Here is a 21,963-nt window from a genome sequence, read left to right as displayed (position 1 = left end):
GGAAATCCCAGCTACTTGGGAGACTGAGGCAGGGCAATCATTTGAGCTCAGGAGCTTAAGACCAGTCCCTTTTCAAAAAAAAGTACTCCCTACAATGTTTTAGGATTATATTAATATCAAAAGTGTGTAAATAATAACAAGGAAATAGAATCTACAAAAGTAATACATATGTAAAATTTTAAAAAGCAAAACCATGCATGGAGAAGATAATGACATATTTAGCATAGCAATAAAAAGATGCAAAGGGACACTGAAGATTTGTAAAGGGTAATAACCCGTGTTACGTTTATTCTTTTGCTTCAAAGCTTCACTAAGTTTCAGTCTAGACCAGGCATGGTGGCTCACGCCTGTAATCCCAGCACTTTGGGAGGCTGAGGAGGGTGGATCACCGGAGGTCAGGAGTTCGAGACCAGCCTCGCCAACATGGCGAAACCCTGTCTCTACTAAAAATACAAAAAATAGCTGGGCATGGTGGCAGGTGCCTGTAATCCCAGCTACTCGGAAGGCTGAGGCAGGGAGAACTGCTTGAACCTGGGAGCCGAGATTGCACCACTACACTCCAGCCCAGGCAACAGAGCAAGACTCTGTCTCAAAAAAAAAAAAAAAAAAAAAAAAGTTTCAGTCTAAATATTGTTTTTGTAACTTCAGCTCCCTAAAGAGTTCTAGTAGAACCTAGTATTTGCAGGTTTAATTCACAAGCCATTATGTTGGGGATAGGGCATTCACGTCATCTCAGGATCTCAACGTCATTGGATATCAGCTGGTTGCTAGAGTTGAGTCATAACATAAAGACTGAGCTAGCACCACATCCTTCTAATAGTTCATTTCTCATTTCTCAAGAACCAAGGGATCATTAAAAGAATCAATGGTGACACTGGGAACATTGAGATTGAGGAAGGCTAAACCCTGGCACATGGTCCAGTCTGTTTGTCACAGGAGTTGGCCATGCCAGAGCCTTCATGGGCCCGTTTTAGCAGTCAACAATCCCCAGCTTCAACTTCCTCATGCTGGGCTTGATTCACCATGATGAAAATCTCCCAATCCTGGATATGGGTGCCTGCCATCAGTCAGCCAGTCCTATCTATGGCCACCCACTTCTTAGTATCCCCTACAAAGAGAGGAGCTGCTGATCTGACTTCCAACTTGCAGGACATTGATGGTGCTGCAACAATGAGTGGTCAGGTGTCTATACCTAAAAGTCAGAAACTCACACTCTACCTTTTCTCTTGAATGTCCTCTCTTACACCATGGGGTATAATCTGAGCCCGGCCATTTCTGCCCCTCAGAGGCATATCCCATAATTATGCTGGCCCTGTAATTTAGACTAATGTAATAATTTAGAGAGGTATTGAAGGCTTGGCTTAGGCTTTGAATCTAAGCCACATACTCCAAACTTTCCCCTTTTCCAGAATGTTATAGAATAGAGTATCCAAATTGGCTCGGGTGTTTTAAGAAAAAAGTTGTACTAAGATGCTCTTTTAACTGATCACTCCTTAAGCAACTCCTGATCAAGCAATGCTTTCATTCCCTCTGACCATATGAATCCTGATAACCCAGGGCATGCTACACACTCAAGGCAGTTAGAACACCTGTGTTTTAAAACACCTGTACACGCCTCACATTGGCTGGGTTGTATGCTGATAAAGCAGCCTTGGTGGAACACATGGGCTCTAGGACCCCTGTGTACTTCTTCCATTGACTGAGATGTATTCTTATAAACATTGGTTCTCAAAGTGTGGTCTGTGAACCAACTGCATCAACCATCACTTGAGAACTTGTCAGTAATGCCCATTCTCAGGCTCTATCCCAGACCTACTGATCAGAAGTTCTGGGAGTGGGACCCAGGAATATGTGTTTTAGCAAGCCCTCCAGGTGATTCTGAGGCATGCTAAAACTTGAGAGCCATTGTTAGAGTCAAGGTTGCTTTTGTTTCCAAACCTGTATATGTCATTTGTACATGTTATTGTAAGTAATTCAAATATTATAAAAACTGGGTTGGGGCCGGACGCAGTGGCTCAAGCCTCTAATCCCAGCACTTTGGGAGGCCAAGGCAGGCGGATCACAAGGTCAGGAGTTCAAGACCAGCCTGGCCAACATGGTGAAACCCCATCTGTACTAAAAATATAAAAAGTAGCTGGGCGTGGTGGCAGGCACCTGTAATCTCAATTACTCAGGAGACTGAAGCAGGAGAATCATTTGAATCTGGGAGGTGGAGGTTGCAGTGAGCCAATTTCGTGCCACTGCATTCCAGCCTGGGCGACAGTGCGAGACTACATCTCAAAAACAAAACAAAACAAAAAAACAAACAAAAAAAAAACCGTGGCTCACATCTGTAATCCCAGTGCTTTGGGAGGCCAAGGTGGGTGGATCACTTGAGTCTAAGAGCTCAAGACCAGCCTGGCCAACATGGTGAAACCCCATCTCTACTAAAAATACAAAAATTAGCCAGGTATGATGGTGGGCACCTGTTGTCGCATTTACTCTGGAGGCTGAGGTCGGAGGATTGCTTGAGCCCAGGAGGTGGAGGTTGCAGTGAGCTGAGATTGTGCCACTGCACTCCAGCCTGGGCAACAAGCGAAATTCTGTCTCAAAATAAATAAATAAATAAAATAAAAACCAACAAAATATAAGCACTAAAAGAAACTGAGTTTTTAAAAATAAAAATTTTGTTGAAAGCTTTGGAAAAAATTAAAGCAATTTGCTAACCAAAATTGCTATAGAACCAGGCATGGATGAAACAAATGTAAAACATTGGGAAATTTCCCATTAAAATTTACAAGAGTTCTGCTATTAGACTGCTTTACAGATGTCTTGAAATCCTTGTTCCAATTTAAAGAAACAAAAACTAAAAAATCATAGACAACACATTATGGGTATGGTTTATGCAAAAAAGATTTTTATATAATCCCAGCACTTTGGGAGGCCGAGGCAGGCAGACTGCTTGAGCCCAGGGGTTCGAGACCAGCCTGGGATACATAGCAAGACCCCATCTCTACAAAAAATACAAAAATAAGCTGGGCATGGTGGCATGCACCTGTGGTCCAAGCTACTCAGGAGGCTGAGGTGGGAGGATTGCTTGAGTTTGGGAGATTGAGGCTGCAGTGAACCAAGATCATGCCACCGCACTCCAATCTGGGCAACAGAATTATACCGTCTCAAAAAAAAAAAAAAAAAAAAAAGATTTGTAAATATCATACTTTTTTCTTCAACTTAAAATTAGTATTTTTTAAAAGCATAAAAGTGATTTTTACTAAGTATGCATTTATGTGTTTTAAATAAAAGTAAAATGACTAAGGTGGGTTTGCATATGTAGTTTTTTAGGATTCCCCTCTCTGAATGATGTTTTCCATTTATCAGCTAACCACAGGCCCAATTCATGGGATAAGAGAGCTTCTCTGGATCTTGACTCTCATAATGTTTTTGTTCTTTGTGTACACAGCTCTCTGGGGAACTAAGGGGGAGGATGTGATTGGCAAGGCAGGATTCACGCATTCCTAGGTCCCAAGTCTCCAGTCTGTAAAACTCCAAGGTGTCAAATCCCATCTCAATTTGAAATCCACCCACTGACACACTGCTAGGCTTCTGGAGATGGCAGATGAGGCCATCAGTGCAGTGGTTAAACATGGAAGAACCCACTGCCAGGCATGTGAATCTAACAGTTTTTTAAGGCCAAGAGAGTTCTAGGGCGTTCAGCTCTAATGTTATTTGCCAAGTGGTTTGGGTTGTTTGCGTAACTTTCTTGGTTGCAAAATTGTACTCATAAAAAGAGAGGTCAAGATTAGGGAGGCAGATGTATGGAGGTGACCTCTTGTATAACTCAATGATGGCTCTATTGTTCCAAGTTCTCATCTACTTCAACAAAATCTGTTCTCAGTCATTTATGCCTAAAATGTCTACATTCTTGTTTACAAATGGAAAGAGTAATTCCCCAGCTGTAGCTCTTTAGCCCTCCAGATCACAAGTGCTAAGATCCCAGAGTCAGAAGTCAGTCTTGCCACATTCATTCTCTGCCCAACATGTGAGAAATCACTCCACTGTCTCTAAGAATAAATGATACCTTGCTGCAGGTAATAAAACCCTAAAATCAATGATTTCCGTTTTATAACCTGGTCCAATTCTAACGTTTTCTCAGCAGGACTCCATCTGCAAAGGAATGGCATTAGCAGAAATAGTATATTTTAGAGAGGAGCATTTGGAGTTTAAAGTTTGCTGATAACAAAGTAAGAAAAACCAAATTTGTCATTTAGAGAAATGGTAGAACCAATTTACTTGCTGAGCATACATTAGACACACACACACAGAGTCAGACTCACAAAACCTCTCTTCTCCAAGGCATAACTGGAATTCCAAATGCAGGACTTAAAACCCAGAGAAAATTTCTTTTCTTTTCTTTTCTTTTTTTTTTTGAGACAGGGTCTCATTCTGTCGCCCAGGCTCTAATGCAGTGGCACGATCACGGCTCACTGCAACCTCAGCCCTCCCAGACTCAAGCCATCCTCCCACCTCAGCCTCCCAAGTAGCTGGGACTACATGCACGTGCCACCATGCCTGGCTAATTTCTTTATATATTTTTGGTAGAGACGGGGTTGGTCCATTAGCTGGGGGTGGTGGCACATACCTCCTTGGGCTCAATCAATTCTCCCACCTCAGCCTCCTGAATAGCTGGGACTACATGTGTGTGCTACCACCCCCAGCTAATTTTTGTTATTTTTGTAGCGACAGGTTTTCACCATGTTGACCAGGCTGGTCTCGAACTCCTGAGCTCAGGAGATCTGCCCGCCTCGGCCTCTCGAAGTGCTGGGATTACAGGCTTGAGCCACCATGCCTGGCCTGACTTTTTTTTTTAATAAGCAAAAATGACTTTATAATTTAAAAACCAGTCAATGGGGAAAATATTTTTTACAAAACATGAATGCATGAGATTGCAATCAACCTCAGTCAGTGCTTCAAGAAAATGTATTTCAAGTCCACTCTGTGAAAGATGAAAAGTGCAAGTGGTTTTGCCCTCAAGGGTTTACAATCTGCCTGGGTAGATAAGATGCAAACAGGACCAAAGTTACCCCAAAATAAAAGACAGTTTGTAAACACCAGGTGAGTAAGTACAGCAGAAAATTCATGTTCAGAAATCTAGATAAATGGTCTTTGAAAAGTAGTTTTGGATGGCAATGAACATGACTTTAGTGGCAGCTGATGGATTATAAATTCAGGGACTCCACTAAAGCAGACGAGGTTCTTAGTCAGCAATCCACCATTGAATATGGAATAAATTCAGGACTCTCAATGATGAAATGAGCTGTCAGGGAGTTGGAACTCTGGTGCTGGAATTGAACGTTCCACTTACTCAAATGTGTGGAAATCTATAAAAAATGCTGAGTCCATGACTAAGAACTGAACTTTCATGCAGGTCACAGTAATAATTCAGGGATGAATCAAAGTGAAACCGGCCCAGTTGTCCCACAGAACTGATGTTTATGGTTTATTTTGAATAAACATAGAAATTTACCTTTCCAGTCTTGAAACTTGAGAAAGTTACATTTGTTTTATCTGAGAACCCTTCTCAAGAACCAAACCATCAGGCCTCTCTGACAGTATCAAGGGGCTGAAACTTACCAGATCACTGCATCTGCACAATGACATGCCAGACCCCTCCCCATTTATGACTGCCTAACCAACCACCTGCTGAGTGTTGACCAACTCCTCTTCCATACTCCTCCCTAATTCCTGTTTTCCCCCATATGTTTACATTTATTCCCTGCTATATAAACCCCTAATTTTTATTTTATTTATTTTATTTTATTCTGAGGCAGGGTCTCACTCTGTCACCCAGGCTGGAATGCAGTAGTGCAATCATGGCTCACTGCAGCCTCAACCTCCCAGACTCAAGCAATCTTCCCTCCTGAGTAGCTGGGACTACAGGTGTTGGCCACCACACCCAGCTGATTTTTTTTTATTCTTTGTAGAGACAGGAGTCTTACTATGTTGTCTAGGCTGGTCTCAAACTCCTGGTCTCAAGTGATCCTCCCACCTTGGCCTCTCAAAGTGCTGGGATTACATGCATAAGCCACCACATCCAGCCTAAATCCCTAATTTTAGTCAGTCAGGGAGATGGATTTGAGACTGATCTCCCATCTTCTTGGCTATAGCACCTGACTGAAGCCTTCTTTCCTGGCAATACTTGTTGTCTCAGTGATTGGTTTTCTGTGCAACAAGCAATAGGACCTAGACTGAACCCCTAATGTTTTGGTAACAAAAGAAGTACTTTTCATAGCAGTGGCTATGAAAGTGTTGAAACTGAAAACCTACTGCAGAAATTCACTAGTAGCTGTGAGGTAGGAGGCAGGACTTGACTCCAGAGGCGGGGCTGAGACATCGGACCTGATTGAGAACTAGCTAAAACAGGGCTGGGGTGAAAGCAGCCTTCAATCAGACTTCAATCAGTATACCATGTCAATTTACTGTTGCTATGGCAACACCTGGGAGTTACCATCCCTTACTATCATTGGGCAATGACCCAACGATTACTACCCCTTCTCTAGAAATTTCTGCATAAACCTCCCCTTAACGTGCATGCAATTGAAAGTGGGTATAAATATGACTGCAAAACTGCCTAAGCTGCTATTCTCTGCCTACAGGGTAGCCCTGCTCTGCAAGAGCAGTCATGGAGCTATAACACTGCCTCTTCAATAAAGCTGTTTTGTTCTACCTCTGGCTTGCCCTTGAATTCTTCCCTGGGCAAAGCCAAGAACCCAGGTAGGCTAAGCTCCACTTTGGGATTTGCCTGCCCTGCATCAGCTGGACATGCTTAACTTCTACCAAATTTCTTTAAATAAATAGTTTGAACCTGCTGCCCACACTTTCTTGTCACCCACTCCCTGCCTCTTGAAATCTGCCCTTTACCCATGCCCCCTTTGCCATTATCAATGGCCTCCTGGTCTCCTTTGTGCTCCTCAAGCCTAGCAAAGTCCCTGGCAGAGTTCTGAAATGTTTGCAGAGGTGAATCTGTGACTCAAGTTGATGGCTTTTTCTCTAAGTCCTGTTACCTTTGGCCATGCTGAAGCATGACATTAATATTGACCTGGCCAAGAAATTATCTTCCTATCATGTTCCATGATTCTTCTCTCTCTCCCCCAGCCTTAAGCTACTTCTTCATGAATATTTTTCCTGCCCCTACTTCCTGCTCCCTACATGTGGCTGCAATCCAAGGCTCAGTCCTTCACTCTCTTCTCACTCCATACTTCACTATATACAGGAAATTATGATAATAGTAGGTGTTGTAATAATAATGCTAAGTTCTTAGAGTATATTGGGAATGTCACTCACTATCTTATTTAATCCCATAAAACCTTACAATGTATATATTATTATTCTACATTATGGGTGAGGAAAATAAGCTCAGAAATTAGACTTAAAGATATGTGCTTAGTGATATGGTCTGGATGTTTGTGCCCTCCAAATCTCACACTGAAATGTGATCCCCATGTTACAGGTGGACCCTGGTTGGAAGTATTGGATCACAGGGACAGATCCCCCATAAATGGCTTAGCACCACCCCCTAGGTGATCAGTGAGTTCTTGCTCAGTTAGTTCACATGAGACCTGGTTGTTTAAAAGTGTGGCACCTCCCCACCTCCCAACTCTCACTCTTGTCCTTGTCATGTGACACACTTGCTCCCCCTTTGGCTTTTGCCTTGATTGTAAACTTTCTGAGGCCCTCACCAGAAGCAGAGGCCAATGCCATGCTTCTTGTACAGCCTGCAGAACTGTGAGCCAATTAAACTCTTTCTTTTTAAAATAAATTACCCAGTCTCAGGTACTCCTTTAGAGCAATGCAAGCAGCCTAACACAGAAAACTGGTACTGAGAGTGGGGTGTTGCTATTAACACACTTGAAAGTATGGAAGCAGCTTTGGAACTGGGCAATGGGCAGAGGTCAGATGAGTTTGGAGGGCTTAGAAGAAGACAGGAAGATGAGGGAAAGTTTGGAACTTCTTAGAGACTTGTTAAGTGGTTGTGACCAAAATGCTAATAGATATGGACAGCAAAGGCCAGGCTGATGAGATCTCAGATAGAAATGAAGAATTTATTGGGAACTGGAGTAAAGGTCACCAATTCTATGCCTTAGCAAAGATCTTAGCTGGGTTGTGCTCATGCCCTAGGGATCTGTGGAAGTTTGAATTTAAGAGTGATGACCTAAGGTAGCTATCTGATGGAAGAAATTTCTAAACAGCAAAGCATTCAAGCCTATGATCAGATACTGGAGCAAAGAAATAAAGTTGGAACTTATATGTAAAAGGGAAGCAGAATGTACAAGTTTGGAAAATTTGCAGCCTAGCCATGTGGCAGAGAAAGAAAAAGCATTTTCAGGACAGGAATACAAGCAGGCTGTGGAGCAACCACTTGCTAGAGAGATTAGCGTAACTAAAAGGGAGCCAAGTGCAAATCTCCAAGACATGGGAAAAAGGCCTCAAAGGCATTTCAGAGATCTTCTAGGCAGCACCCCCTCCCCATCAAAGGCCCAGAGGCCTAGGGGAAAAAAATGATTTGGGGGGCCAGGTCCAGGGCACTACTGCCCTGTGTAGCCTCAGCACACTGCTCCTCACATCCAGGCTGCTCCAGCTCCAGCCATGGCTCACAGGGCCACAGGTACAGCTTGGGCTGCTGCTCCAGAGAGTACAAGCCACCATAAACCTTAGTGGCTACGATGTGGTGTTAAGTCTGCAGGCACACAGAATGCAGGCATGAAAGAGGCTTGGCAGCTTCTCCCTAGACTTCAGAGTATGTCTTGGAAAGCCTGGACGTCCAGGCAGAAGCCTGCTGCAGGGGCGAAGCCTCATAGAGAGACTCTACTAGGTCAGTGCCAAAGGGAAATGTAGGGTTGGAACTCTCATACAGAGTCCCTACTGGGGCACTGCCTAGTGGAGCTGTGGGAAGGGGGCCACCACCCTCCAGACCTGAGAATGGTAGAGCCACTGGCAGTTTGCAAACTTAGCATGCAAAAGCCATGGGCACCCAACAACCTGTGAGGACAGCCTTGGGGGCTATACCCTGCAACCACAGGGGCGGAGCCAACCAAGACCTTGGGGGCCCACCCCTTGCACCTGTGTGCCTTGGATGCAGGACATGGAGTCAAAGGAGATTGTTTTGGAGTTTTAAAATGTAATGGCTGCCCTGCTGGGTTTCAAAGTCGTATGGTCCTATTGCCCTTTGTTTTGGCCAATTTCTCCCTTTTGAAATGAGAATATTTACCCAGTGCCTATAACACCTTGTACCTTGGAAGTAAAAACTTTTTCTTTTTTTTTTTTTAAATCTCACAGGCTCATAGGTGGAAGGAACTCATCTCCAGATGAGACTTCAGACTTTGGAGTTTGAGACTTTTGAGTTAAGCCTGGAACAAGTTAAGACTTTGGGGAACTATTGCAAAGGCACGATTGTATTTTGAAATGTGAGAAGGACATGAAATATGGGGGGCCAGGAGTGGAATAATATGGTTTGGATGCTTATTGCCTCCAAATCTGATGTTGAAAAGTGATTCCCAATGTTGGAGGTGGGGCTTAGTGGGAGGTATTGCATCATAGCTGTGGATCTCTCATTAATGGCTTAGTGTTATCATCTTGGTGATGAGTGATTTCTCGCTCAGTTAGTTCATGTGAGATTTGGTTGGTCTTAAAAGAGTGTGTCACCTCCCCCTACCTCTTGCTCCTGCTCTCACCATGTGACATGCCTGCTCCCCCTTCACCTTCTACCATGACTGGAAGTTTCCTGAGGCCCTCACCAGAAGCAGATGGTGGTGTCATGCTTCCTATACAGCCTGCAGAATCATGAGCCAATTAAACCTTTTCTTTTAGCTAATCTCAGGTATTCCTTTATAGCAACGCAAATGGCCTAACACACCTAGCAAGTAGCAGAGTTGGGATTTCAGCTCAGGTAGCACTGTTTTAAAGGTCTAGATGCCCTCAAAACAAATCAACTGACACATAAATATTTAAAATAGAAAATAACTGGAAGTTAAGAAATAAACTATGCTGCTTCCTGACTACAGCATTGATTCTACTCTCTCTGTCATGTTAATGCTGAGTTTTCTGCTTCCTCTTGACGTGTCCTTGTGGTGTCTAACCTGAATTCAAAATTCACCTTGTCAGTGACTACTAATTATCACCCCAACATTTTTTTTTTTTTTGAGACAAGGTCTTACTCTGTTGCCCAGGCTAGAGTGCAGCGGCACTATCATGGCTCACTATAGTCTCAACATCCTGGGCTCAAGCAATCCTCCCACCCCTCCCACCTCAGCCTCTGGAGTAGCTGGGACTTCAGGTGTGCACCACCATATCCAGCTAATTTCTTAATTTTTTTGTAGATATAGGGTCTCGCTTTGTTGCCCAGGCCTGTCTAGAACTCCTGGTCTCAAGCAATCCTCCCACCTTGGCCTCACAAAGTCCTAGGTTTACAGGCATGAGCCACCACGCTTGGCCTTATCTTTTTGAAAATCGATTCCATCACTCTTCCATCACTGTTGCCATCACTCTCACAGCCATGGAAGCTCAAGATCATGGAGTCTTTTTAAATTTTATTCATTTATTTTTTTTTTTGAGACAAGGTCTTGCTGTGTCGCCCAGGCTGGAGTACAGTGGTGTGAACATGACTCTCTGCAGCCTTGAATGATCTCCTGGGCTCAAGCAATCCTCCCACCTCAGCCTCCCAAGTAGCTGTGACCACCAGCATGTGTACCAACATGCTTGGCTAATATTTTTGTTTTGTTTTTGAGACAGAGTTTTGCTCTTGTTGCCCAGGCTGGAGTGCAATGGTGCGATCTCAGCTCACTGCAACCTCTGCCTCCCAGGTTCAAGCGATTCTCCTGCCTCAGCCTCTGGAGTAGCTGGGACTACAGGTGACTGCCACCACGCCCGACTAATTTTGTATTTTTTTTTAGTAGAGACGGAGTTTCATCATGTTGGCCAGGCTGGTCACAAACTCCTGACCTCGGGTGATCTGCCTGCCTCAGCCTCCCAAAGTGCTGGGATGACAGGCATGAGCCACCACATCCGGCCATGTCCAACTAATTTTTTTATTTTTTGGTAGAGATGGGGGTCTCACTATGTTGCCCAGGTTAGTCTTGAACACCTGGGCTCAAGCAATCCTCCTACTTTGGCCTCCCAAAGTACTAGGATTATAGACATGAGCCACAGTACCTGGCCTAGAGTCACTGTTGGCTTCTCCTTGTTCCCTTTATGTACAGCACCTTCTTTCATTCCTTACTGTCTCCCTCTCCTTTCCTACAGTTGCACCTCAAATCCTGGCTGGTTCCTGTCCTCTCTCACCTGATAACTGCTACAATCTCCTATCTGGTCTTCCCACTTCTTGCCATCCTTCTCCTGGAATACACCCTGCAGTTCCCCATGAGGTTGAGTTTCCTAAAAATGAAGCTTTGCATTTGTCACCCAAATATAAACCCTTCGGTGGCTCTTTTTCAGAGATAAAATCTAGGCTTTACGTCTGATTTTCAAAGCCCTGAACAATCCAGTTCCTTCTGCTGTCTTCAACTTCATCTCCTACTTCATGTATACAGGAATTCTCTGCTGAACTTAACAGTTTAAGTCAAATTGGACAGCCTTAATTAGGGTGATTATGTAATTTATCATCCAAACTGGAACCCCTTTCAAAGTGAAAGGATGTGCCATCAAGAAATGAAGCCAGCTGGGTAAGAAATGGGGTCGGTCGGGCACAGTGGCTCATGTCTATAATCCCTGCACTTTAGGAGGCCGAGGCAGGTAGACTACTTGAGCTCAGGAGTTCAATATCTGCCTGGGCAACATAGCAAGACCCAATCTCTACCAAAAATACAAAAAATTAGCCAGACGTGTGGTATGCACCTGTGGTCCCAGCTACTTGGGAGTCTGAGGTGGGAGGATCATGTGAGCCTGGGGGACAGAGGTTGCAGTGAGCCGAGGTCGCGCCACTGTACTCCAGTCTGGGTGACAGAGTGAGACCCTGTCTAAAAATAAAAAGAAATGGCATCAGGCGAGGTGGCTCATACCTGTACTCCCAACACTTTGGGAGGCGAAGGCAGGAGGATCACTTGAGCCCGAGAGATTGAGACCAGCCTAGACAATGTACAGAGACCCTGTCTCTACAAAAAATAAATTAGCTGGACACAGTGGTGCACACACGTGGTCCCAGCTACTCAGGAGGCTGAGGTGGGAGTATCGCTTGAGCCCAGGAGGTCGAGGCTGCAAAGCTGTGATCATGGCCTGGGCAACAGAGCAAGACTCAATCTCAAAAAAAAGAAAAAAAAAAAAAGAATTGGGCCAACAGGGCATAAACTGGGATTGTCCTGTATTAACTGGGAGGCATGATCACTCTGTTCTTAATGTTCCCTGGCCATCTACACACAGGCCACCCCAGATCAGCTACTAATGGAGTATGTCCAGAGTTCTCACCAGCCTCTCCTCTAAATTTCCTGCTCTAAGTCTGGTACCTGGAGTCTCCATCTTTGATAAGCGCCTTCTGGCCCTCAGGTTAGGCCACCTGGTTAGCTTTCAGTTTGGCCTTTTCACTGTAACAGTCTCTCTCTGACCTACCAGCTCCCAGGAGCTGGCCCTGCCACTCCTAGGCCAGACTTAGCCCTAATGCTTGAAGAGCATTGCCACCTCCACAGTCACTGCCCTTCATCTCTCCCCCTGCCTTGGACATTTGTCCAATTGCCACCCTTCCTTCCACACTCAGATCTTCCAGCCTAGCCATTAGGATGTCTCTCTCTGACCTTCTGTGGCCAATATTTTCTCTATCATTTGCGTTGTACTCACCATAGCCCTATTGAGCAGCAACTAACCTTGTAGGATTTTGTTTGGAGTCCCTAAGAAAGGCTACTGGCAACAAAAGTACTGCCTGCTTAATCATCTCACTCCCAGCCTCTAACAGATCGAGTGCTTAGTGAACCGCTGTAAAGGGCATTGGGGAAAAGGTGGTAAGGCTGGTGATGCTAGGATCACCTGACGGAGGAGACCTGGGTTGCAATGGGATGCAGTCTCTCCCATTTTCCCACTCTTTGGATTGGATCCCCACTGAGTAAATGCAGACATTCTTATATGCAATCAAGCAGCCGCAGAGAAACGCCCATCTCCGATAAACAGCACGCCAAAGCTCTCTGGCAATGACAGCATCTACCCTCTCACGCTTGTAGCTCTTCAATAAATGTCAAATCCCAAAAGTTACAGCAAAATCCTCAGAGATACAAAGGTTCTCTACTACACACGGACAAGCAGGTAATTATTTGGAAACACTCAGAGAAATGGGTTTTTCAGTGGCCTCCAGTTTCCCATGGGCCAAGGTGGGCTTCCTGCCCCATCTACTCCCTGTGACCAATGCAAGCCCTGTGTTCTACTGTCCCTCCCCTTATCCTAATCAACCAATTACCCTCATCCTGTTTCCTGAAGCTCCTCCACCAGCCTAACTCACAATGGCTTGATTTCCTCCTGACCAAACAGCACTCAGAGTTTCTACCCATTTAACAAATAGTAGAGGGGAAAAAGCAGGTTATAAAACAAAATAGACAGTGTGACCTCATTTTGTTAAATCTTTACAAAATGTTTTTTGTTTATTTGTTTGTTTGTTTGAGATGAGTCTCGCTCTGTCACCCAGGCTGGAGTGCAGTGGCAAAATCTCGGCTCACTGCAAAATCCGCCTCCCAGGTTCAAGTGATTCTTCTTCCTCACCCTCCCAACTAGCTGAAGATACAGGGGCACACTATCAGGCCCAGCTAATTTTTGTATTTTTAGTAGAGACCGGGTTTCGCCATATTGGCCAGGTTGGTCTCAAACTCCTGACCTCAAGTGATCTGCCCGCCTCGGCCTCCCATAGTGCTGGGATTACAGACGTGAGCCATCGCACCTGTCCAACAAAATGTTTTAAAGTAGATATTTATATGGAGAAAGTCTGGTAGAAAATACAATAACCTATTAATAGTGATTTTTCTCATCTGTTTAAGTTTCTCTATGAATGGGTATTACTTGCATAATAAAAATTAATGAAGCAAAAATAACCATGGGTATATATGCTGGCTTCTTTTTTGCTAGTGGTAGTGGGTGTGGAACCCTGCCACTCTATCATGGCCACTACCAGCAGATTAAGAAGAAAAACAACCCTAAGGCCCAGGAGACCAGCTGCATTTGTGGCCCTTTGATGAAAGTCAGAGGCAGAGGTTGCCTTCATTCCTATCAGTGTGTAAAAACAAACCCACGATACTCTCATCACTCACCTGCCAATTGCAGGCTACCACCTAACTTTTGTTTTGTTGTTGTTTTGTTTTGTTTTGTTTTGCCTTCCATATCCCTAGCTAAGAATTAAGGTGTGCTGGAAAATGCAAATTCTATGTGCAAAAATATAAGCATACCCTGTTTGTGAGAAGCAAAATAAAATAGGGTCCTGAAAACAATAGAACACGGAAGACAAAATGCAGGATTTAGCAGAAAATTCACATTCCAGTTTTGATGTCAGTCAAGTTCTTTTCCTTCTAGATTTTCTGCCTCATAAGTATTCAGTTCAGTTTATGAAACACCTACTATCCACCAGGCACTGTTTGTTGGTATAAGGAGGAATGAGACCATGTTAAGTTGCAAAGGCTTTGCAGATAAACAGGGGGGATGTCTGCAGCATCAAGCACTGCCCTTGAGCCTTATTACCTGGGCTTGTGTTTGAGGGTTTGAGGCTACTGCTAGTTTCCTCTGACCACGCCGTCTAATTACGCTGAGCCCATATGGCTGGGCTCTTCCACCTGGCAGTCACTTTGGCCTGTCACTGAGCTATAGGTGACATTAGGGAGGAAGGCTGCCCGTTGTCTTTGAGGTGTCACTCAGCAACCCACCCAAGTAAATTTCATGTATAACACCTGAGCTATGTATAAGTCAGGCCATTCCAAACATATCCTCCAAAGTTGAAGAAAATCCACCCGATCCTTTTCAAGAGATGCAGTAACACACAGTTATATTTGCATGGATTATCATAAGTGTTCCTTTTACTGGAGACCCAGAATGAGAAAACGCTGACCTCAGCCATAAATGAAGCCTTTAAAGTTCAAATTCTGCCTAACAACTACACCAAACAACTGAGCACTTTGTGGAAACCCAAAGGTGAGGAAACAAATATGTGGGAGGTACATGTGAGTCTCCCCTCCTCCTCACCATGCTTAACTTGTCCTTCCCTACCAAGCCCAGCTGGAGGGATACTCACCCACACACCTCTTCCCATCCTCAGCCAGGGCGTAGCCACTGTAGCACTGGCAGACGAAGGAGCCCGGCACATTCACACAGAGCTGCTCACAGTTGTGGTCCTCCATGGCACACAGATCCTGGACTGAGGCAAAGTCACAACGTTAGAACACAACGTCAGGCACACCTGAGAATGCTCCCAGCCCAGGGTGAGGCAACAAGGAACTCCAGAGCCCTCACCAAAGTAACTTTTAAAAACATTGTAAGGTTTGATACGTGATCATAGTAGAAAATTTGGAAAACATAAAAAAATAGATAAAAGAAAATTCACCTGTAATCCCCCCATCTGTAATCCTACTACCCAGAGGCAACCACTGTTAACATTTTGGTGAGTTTTCTTTCCAGGTGAGTTTCTGCATGTATATAAAAACACATTTTTCAGCCATGCGCGGTGGCTCACGCCTGTAATCCCAGCACTATGGGAGGCCGAGGTGGGCGGATCACTTGAGGTCAGGAGTTGGAGACCAGCCTGGCCAACATGGTGAAACCTCATCTCTACTAAAAATATAAAAATTAGCTGAGTGTGGTGGTGTGTGCTTGTAATCCCAGCTACTCAGGAGGCTGAGGCAGGAGAATCGCTTGAACTCAGGAGGCGGAGGTTGCAGTGAGCCAAGATCGTGCCCTTGCACTCCAGCCTGGACGACAGAGCGAGTCTCTGTCTCAAAATAAATAAATAACATAAAAAAACACATTTTTCAAAGTTGGAATTACTTTGAAATACATTAAATAATTTTTTTGAGACAGAATCTCGCTCTGTTGCTGGTATAAGAAGGAATGAGACAAAGCTCTTTGAAAACCCTCTTTGTGCTCTATGTATTCATTCTAATAACAAACGAGGAAAATGGAGAAGCCAAAAGAGGTTAGGTAGAGGTAACAAACATTGCCAGGGAGAAATAGATACATGACTATTCGTGGTCTTATTTTGGTCAAATATTTATTACATGTCCACTAAGTGCTAAGCTCTGGCTGTTTATTCACATGCAATGTAGGAATGGACTTGCAGTATGCATCTACTGCAACAGAACTAAGAATATGTTGGTGGATGAAAAGATTAAAGGCATCTTCCATCCATCACTGACTCAGTCTCTAACACTATTTCCCAGCAAGGAGAACAGCTTGGATACCATGAAACAGCTAGCTGTACCACTGATTTTACCATTAAAACTGGAGATAATCAGAGAGCATTAAAGGGGTTGAACATACTAAAGAGAATTTTCTCTGGTTAAAAGCTATCACTGGCCGGGCGCGGTAGTTCACACCTGTAATCCCAACACTTTGGGAGGCCAAGGCGGGCGGATCATCTAAGGTCAGAAGTTCGAGACCAGCCTGACCAACATGGTGAAACCCCGTCTCTACTAAAAATACAAAAATTAGCTTGGCGTGGTGGCACGCGCCTGTAATCCCAGCTACTCACAAGATGGGAGGCTGAGGCAGGAGAATGGCTTGAACCCGGGAGGTGGAGGTTGCAGTGAGCCGAGATCGCACCATTGCACTCCAGCCTGGGCAACAGAACAAGACTGTCTCAAACAAAAAAAAAGCTATCACTACAACAGGTATGATTTAAAAAAACTTAATTACCTAGAAAGCTTGATTAATTCCTGAATCCAATGGCTACATTTTCATATCATCTTCTAGATCTTTGAGTTTCATAGTTTATTATGCTTTTACATAAATATAAAATATCAAATTGATTTTTAAAAAGATAAAAGCTGATTTGATTCAACATCTCTATTAAATGCATTAAACAATTTTAAACATTAAAACTTACATCGTCGCATTTTAAAAACGCTTAGGTCTAAGAGTCTACAAATAAGAATTCTGGTTTTAAACTCCTAAAAGAAGTTTCACTCCCAAATCAATAAAGTAGATGGAAAAAAAAGCCTTATAGACACAGATTCTTTTACCTCTCACCAGTAAGTTTATATCTCACATTTCCAATTGGGAACTCCAACCAGAAATTCCAATGTAGATTTCCAGTGGATTCAGATGTAAGGAAAACACCCATAACCGGAAGAAAACTTCAGCTAATACAAAAATCGTAGTGAGTAATCAAAGAATGACAAAACCTAAATGAGCTAGGCCAGAGATATAAGAAATGTCTGAATCATACGATATTCATTCATCTACTCAATAAATACGGTTTGAGCGCATACTATGTCCTGAGCATTGGGGATATCATGGTGAACAAAACAGACAAGGGGTTTCTGCTGTCACACAGCTTGTATTCTACTAGGAGTTAATAACATGAACCTTTAGGAAGAGTATTTTCAGCCAAAAGAACAGTGAATGCAAAGGTCCTGAAGAACAAACTGATCCTATTTGAGGGACAGAAAGGCCAGAGTGGTTGTTAGATGCCACCTAAATAACTAACATGCAAGGTAGGACATGATAAGAATCCCTAAGAGAAGTGCCAAGAAAACTATGGCAGTTCAGAATTGGGACAGATTACTGCAAGTCTAGCAAGGACTGGGAAAGGCTGGCAGGTATGGAGAAAGAGAAACAGCACTCCAGGCTTGGGACACGTGAGTAAACAGAAGAGGGAAGCAGGAGAGGCGTGGCAGCTGAATTCTGCTCTGGAAATTCCAGGGGAAGTAGCAGAAGAGAGGATGGGAAAGACCATTGACACCAGAGGCAGAGGGATCTCTGCACACAGGCTGCATAGGCTGAACTCCAATCAGCGGGCAATGGGGACCACTCAAGGGAAAAACTTTAAAAAGGGAGACCAGCAATTTCACCCAAGTTGTGCTTCGGAAGGATAAGTCTGGCGGCACCACAGATCCTCTCAGGTCTGGGAAAATTCAAGCACCTCTAGCAAAGTTCAGTGAAAAGCATTGCTTTCTTGGGAACAGCAGTAGGTTTCTGAGTTCCGGGCTGAAGTAGCTTTGGGTTGCCTGAATGGTGATGAGAAAATTAACCTCTTGCTATGAGGACCTTTAAACATTGTTTACACTTTTGGCCTCACCCATTGGCTGTCAGCCCACCCCTGCACTTTTCACTCCTGGCATGAATCATAATGTTAACTACGTATGTGTTTATAGAGCGATGGATGTACTGTGTCTCTCTTACTAGACTCTAAGCTCCCTAAGTGGGTGGGCAGTGTCCCTGCATGAAGTCCTGATGGCTGGGAGGTGACGCTCCAGCATGCTGGAACCAGCTCTGGAAGGGTGGCAGCAGCTTCTCCACCTGGGTCCTCCCAATCTCTACTGCAGATGCTGCCTTGCCCCTATCAGGGGTCTGGCAGGAACCCTACCTACCATGGTTACCAAGTAGTGGTGTGAATACAGGTGATTTTTCATTCTTTTATTTATAATTGTCTGATTTCAAATTTTCTAACAGGAACTTTTATAATAATGGAGGAAGACAAAAAAATCAACCTGTTACAAAAGAACCCTTTTGAAAGTACCATTTCAAAAGCAATGAACCAGGACCTTGAAGGAACAATCTTTTTTTCTAAAAGGCTTCCCTGCACAGGGTAGATAGAGAAAGGCAAGGATATGCTTGTTCCTTTCAGGACAGACTGGGATATCCGCAGAAGAGTCTGTGAGTAACTGCAAGCTCCCATCTACAGAAGCAGCAGGGACCTTTGAAAATCTTGATGCCAAGGTACTCCCCACCACAATTAAATCAGACTGGCAGGGGGTGGGATTTGGGCAGTGGTGTTTGTCAAAGCTCCCAGGTAGCCCCAGTGTGCAGCCAGGCTGAATGTCATTGAACCTAACAGGTAAAAAGTCCCCACAATCCTCCCTGGGGAAGGTGCCCAGATCCAGGAGTCAGTCTCCCCCTTTAATGATGAGACCCTACGGTTCAGCTTTCCTCTTCTAAACAAATCTGAGTGATTGTTGTCCTTGCTCCCCTCTCCAAGAGGCTAAAAGAACCCCAAACACCTATGTGCGGGTGCAAGATTACTGCTTGCATCCCAGAACTGTCCCACAAACAGCAAGCTTGCCAGTTGGCTTCATGCAGATTGTCCTTTCTTACTGTTTTTAGAATTGTTGGGGATTTATGGCCACGAGCGATTTGTACCGACCCAAGGGAAACCATTCAGGGATTAATCTAATTAAACAAAGACAAAGGAATAAATACAGACTGGGTTCTGACAAAACAACTTTGCTGTTTTTCTGGCAGTGGCCGTTTCCTTTTGAAACAAATACAGATGTTTTTGGATGATTCCTTATGCTTTTGAAAAACAGCCCTTCTTTCTCTCTGAGGCCAGGAGGATTTCACTGAAGGATGAGAAGCACTGTGTCCAGAGCTCCCACTGCCCCGGCACAGCCTTCCACCTTCTCCACCTGGTGACCCCCATGAATGGCTCGCGACCCCAGTCAAATGTCACCTCCTGTGGGAAGCCTCCTTCAAGTTGGCTGGACTTAAGGCTTCTTCCCCTGGGCCCCCACAGCACTATAGACATGGCTCCGCTCTAGCATTTTGGCACTGATCCCATGGTATTGGAAGGACTTGATCACGGCTGTCTGCCCCATTATAAGCGGGTCAGTTTTGACTCTCCAGAGTCTAGCACAGTGTCCTAGCACATGTATTTGGTCTCCATAAGAGTTCATTTGCTGAATGAACAATGAAAAAGGCCCAGATGCCCTGCCTCCCAGGAGGAATGGCCCTAAAGTCCTAAGAATACCCTCCTCCATTAGATGTGGGGTCCTCAGAAGATGACTGAGATGGGAAGAAAATTCTCTCCAAGTCTCTCTGCCTCTCCTCATCCCCAGCAAGAGGTATTCACACACCAGAAGAGGGCTCAGAGTGAGGTAGGAGGCAGGACTCAACTCCAGAGGCAGGGCTTAACTCCAGAGGCAGGGCTTGGACACAGGATCAAATTGAGGGCTGGGGCAGAAGCAGCTTTCCATAAGGCACGCCCACCAGTGTGACATGTCAGTTTACCATTGCCATGGCAACACCTGGGAGTTACCACCCCCTCCGTGTCAATGACCTGACAAACCAAGAGCTACTATCCCTTCCCTAGAAATTCCTGCATAAACTGCCTCTTAATCTGCATGCAGTTAAAAGTGGGTATAGGCCACTGGGATCACACCTGTAATCCCAGCATTTTCGGAGACCGAGGCAGGTGGATCATGTGAGGTCAAGAGTTCAAGACCAGCCTGGCCAACATGGTGAAACCCCATCTCTATTAAAAATACAAAATTAGCCAGATGTGGTGGCAGGTGCCTGTAATCCCAGTTACTTGGGAGGCTGAGGCAGGAGAATCACTTGAACCTAGGAGGCAGATGTTGCAGTGAGCTGAGATCGCGCCACTGCACTCCAGCCTGGGAAACTCCATCTCAAAAAAAAAAAGTGGGTATAAATATGACTGTAAAACTGCCCTGAGCTACTACCTACTCTCTGCCTATAAGGATAGCCCTGCTCTGCAGGAGCAGTCACGGAGGCGTAACACTGCCGGGGCTGTAACACCGTCTCTTCAATAAAGCTGTTTACTTCTACCTCTGCTTGCCCTTGAATTCTCTCCTGGATAAAGCCAAGAACCCTCATGGGCTAAGCCCCACTTTGGGGCTCACTTGTCCTGCATCAAGAACACAATGACATCTCAGAGCCAGCCCCCAGCTATGGACACCAGAAAAGCTGTCATGACAGTTAGGGAACCTGTGTGCCCTGCTATCCACTGCGTCCCGGTATCTAGCACAGTGCCTGGCACTTTGTCCTTGCTCAACAAGTACTTGTTGAATGGATGAATGAACTCATGCTCATGTGACACAAGCACAGGGTTGTCAGGTGTTCCTAACTCATCTCTCTTACCTACTCTTGTAAGCTCTGTGAAGGACAGAGCCATCTCTCTAAGTCTTGGTGTTCCTTATGGTGCCTGTATAATGCCATGCACTTCACACAGTGGGTGCTTAGTAGCCATCTATTGTTGACTTGACAGCCTCCCTTGCTGGGCAGCCTAGAGCACTGTCTCAATTAATAAATGTCACTGGGCAGAAATGGGACAGCTGGGGATGATTCTGAAGTATTCTTTAATTTGTCTTTAGCAAAGATGAATTTTTAGAATAGCTAACTTTTACCCTGGGGTCGAAGATGGGAACAGAAACTTGAAAGTCATGGGATTCCTCCCTCTCCTGTACCCCTCAGACCCAGTCAATCCTGGATTTACTTCTCTTCATCTCCCCTGCCACCATGGAGCCACTATCATCTCTTGGCTGAACAGCCATGGCAACCTCTTAACTGGTTTTCCTGTATTCATCCCAGCCTAGCATTCTCCTGTAGCCAGAGTAATCTGCTCCTGCCTCTCTTCTGCTTAAAACCCTTAATGGCTTATCACTGCTTTAGGATGGAGTCCAAAAACTCTAATGTGATGGTCAAGGGGGCTACAAGACCCACCCCTTCACCTCTCCAGTCTTATCTCAAGCCTCCTCTTATTTTCTCTGCTCCATTTACATGGCCCTCTCCATTTTCAAATCAAGCTTCTTCGTGTCTTGGGACCTTTGCAAAGGTCATTCCTTCTGCCTAGAATGCTCAAGCCTCTTCCTGACCTCCTTTTCCCCTACCTAACTCTCATACCTCCTTTAGTACTCACCTGAAAGTCTGCTTTCTCAGGAAGCTCTGACCTACCACTAGGGGTGAAGTCCTCCCTCAGAGTTTCCATTTGTAATCCTCATCACAATTATAATTTAATGCTTAATTTGCAACTAATTATTTCATGTCTATTTCACCTGCCACATAGGGCAGCCACAGTGCTTGTCT

At 44.7% G+C, this 21,963-nt stretch overlaps 1 protein-coding gene across 3 annotated transcripts in view; it reads right to left on the bottom strand.

Moving 5' to 3' along the window:
• Positions 1-21,963, bottom strand: part of MATN2 (matrilin 2) — a 165,532-nt gene that overhangs the window by 57,998 nt on the left and 85,571 nt on the right. For all 3 annotated transcript variants that reach the window (XM_004047338.5, XM_004047339.5, XM_055348064.2), the window contains exon 5: positions 15,221-15,343. In XM_004047338.5, the coding sequence (XP_004047386.4) occupies positions 15,221-15,343 (123 nt within the window). The remainder of the gene's footprint in view (positions 1-15,220; positions 15,344-21,963) is intronic.

This window comes from Gorilla gorilla, chromosome 7 (assembly GCF_029281585.2).
Source record: "Gorilla gorilla gorilla isolate KB3781 chromosome 7, NHGRI_mGorGor1-v2.1_pri, whole genome shotgun sequence".
Taxonomy (NCBI): Eukaryota; Metazoa; Chordata; class Mammalia; order Primates; family Hominidae; genus Gorilla; species Gorilla gorilla.
The sequence above is the reverse complement of the archived record's forward strand: the minus strand, read 5'-3'. Positions and strand labels throughout refer to the sequence as shown.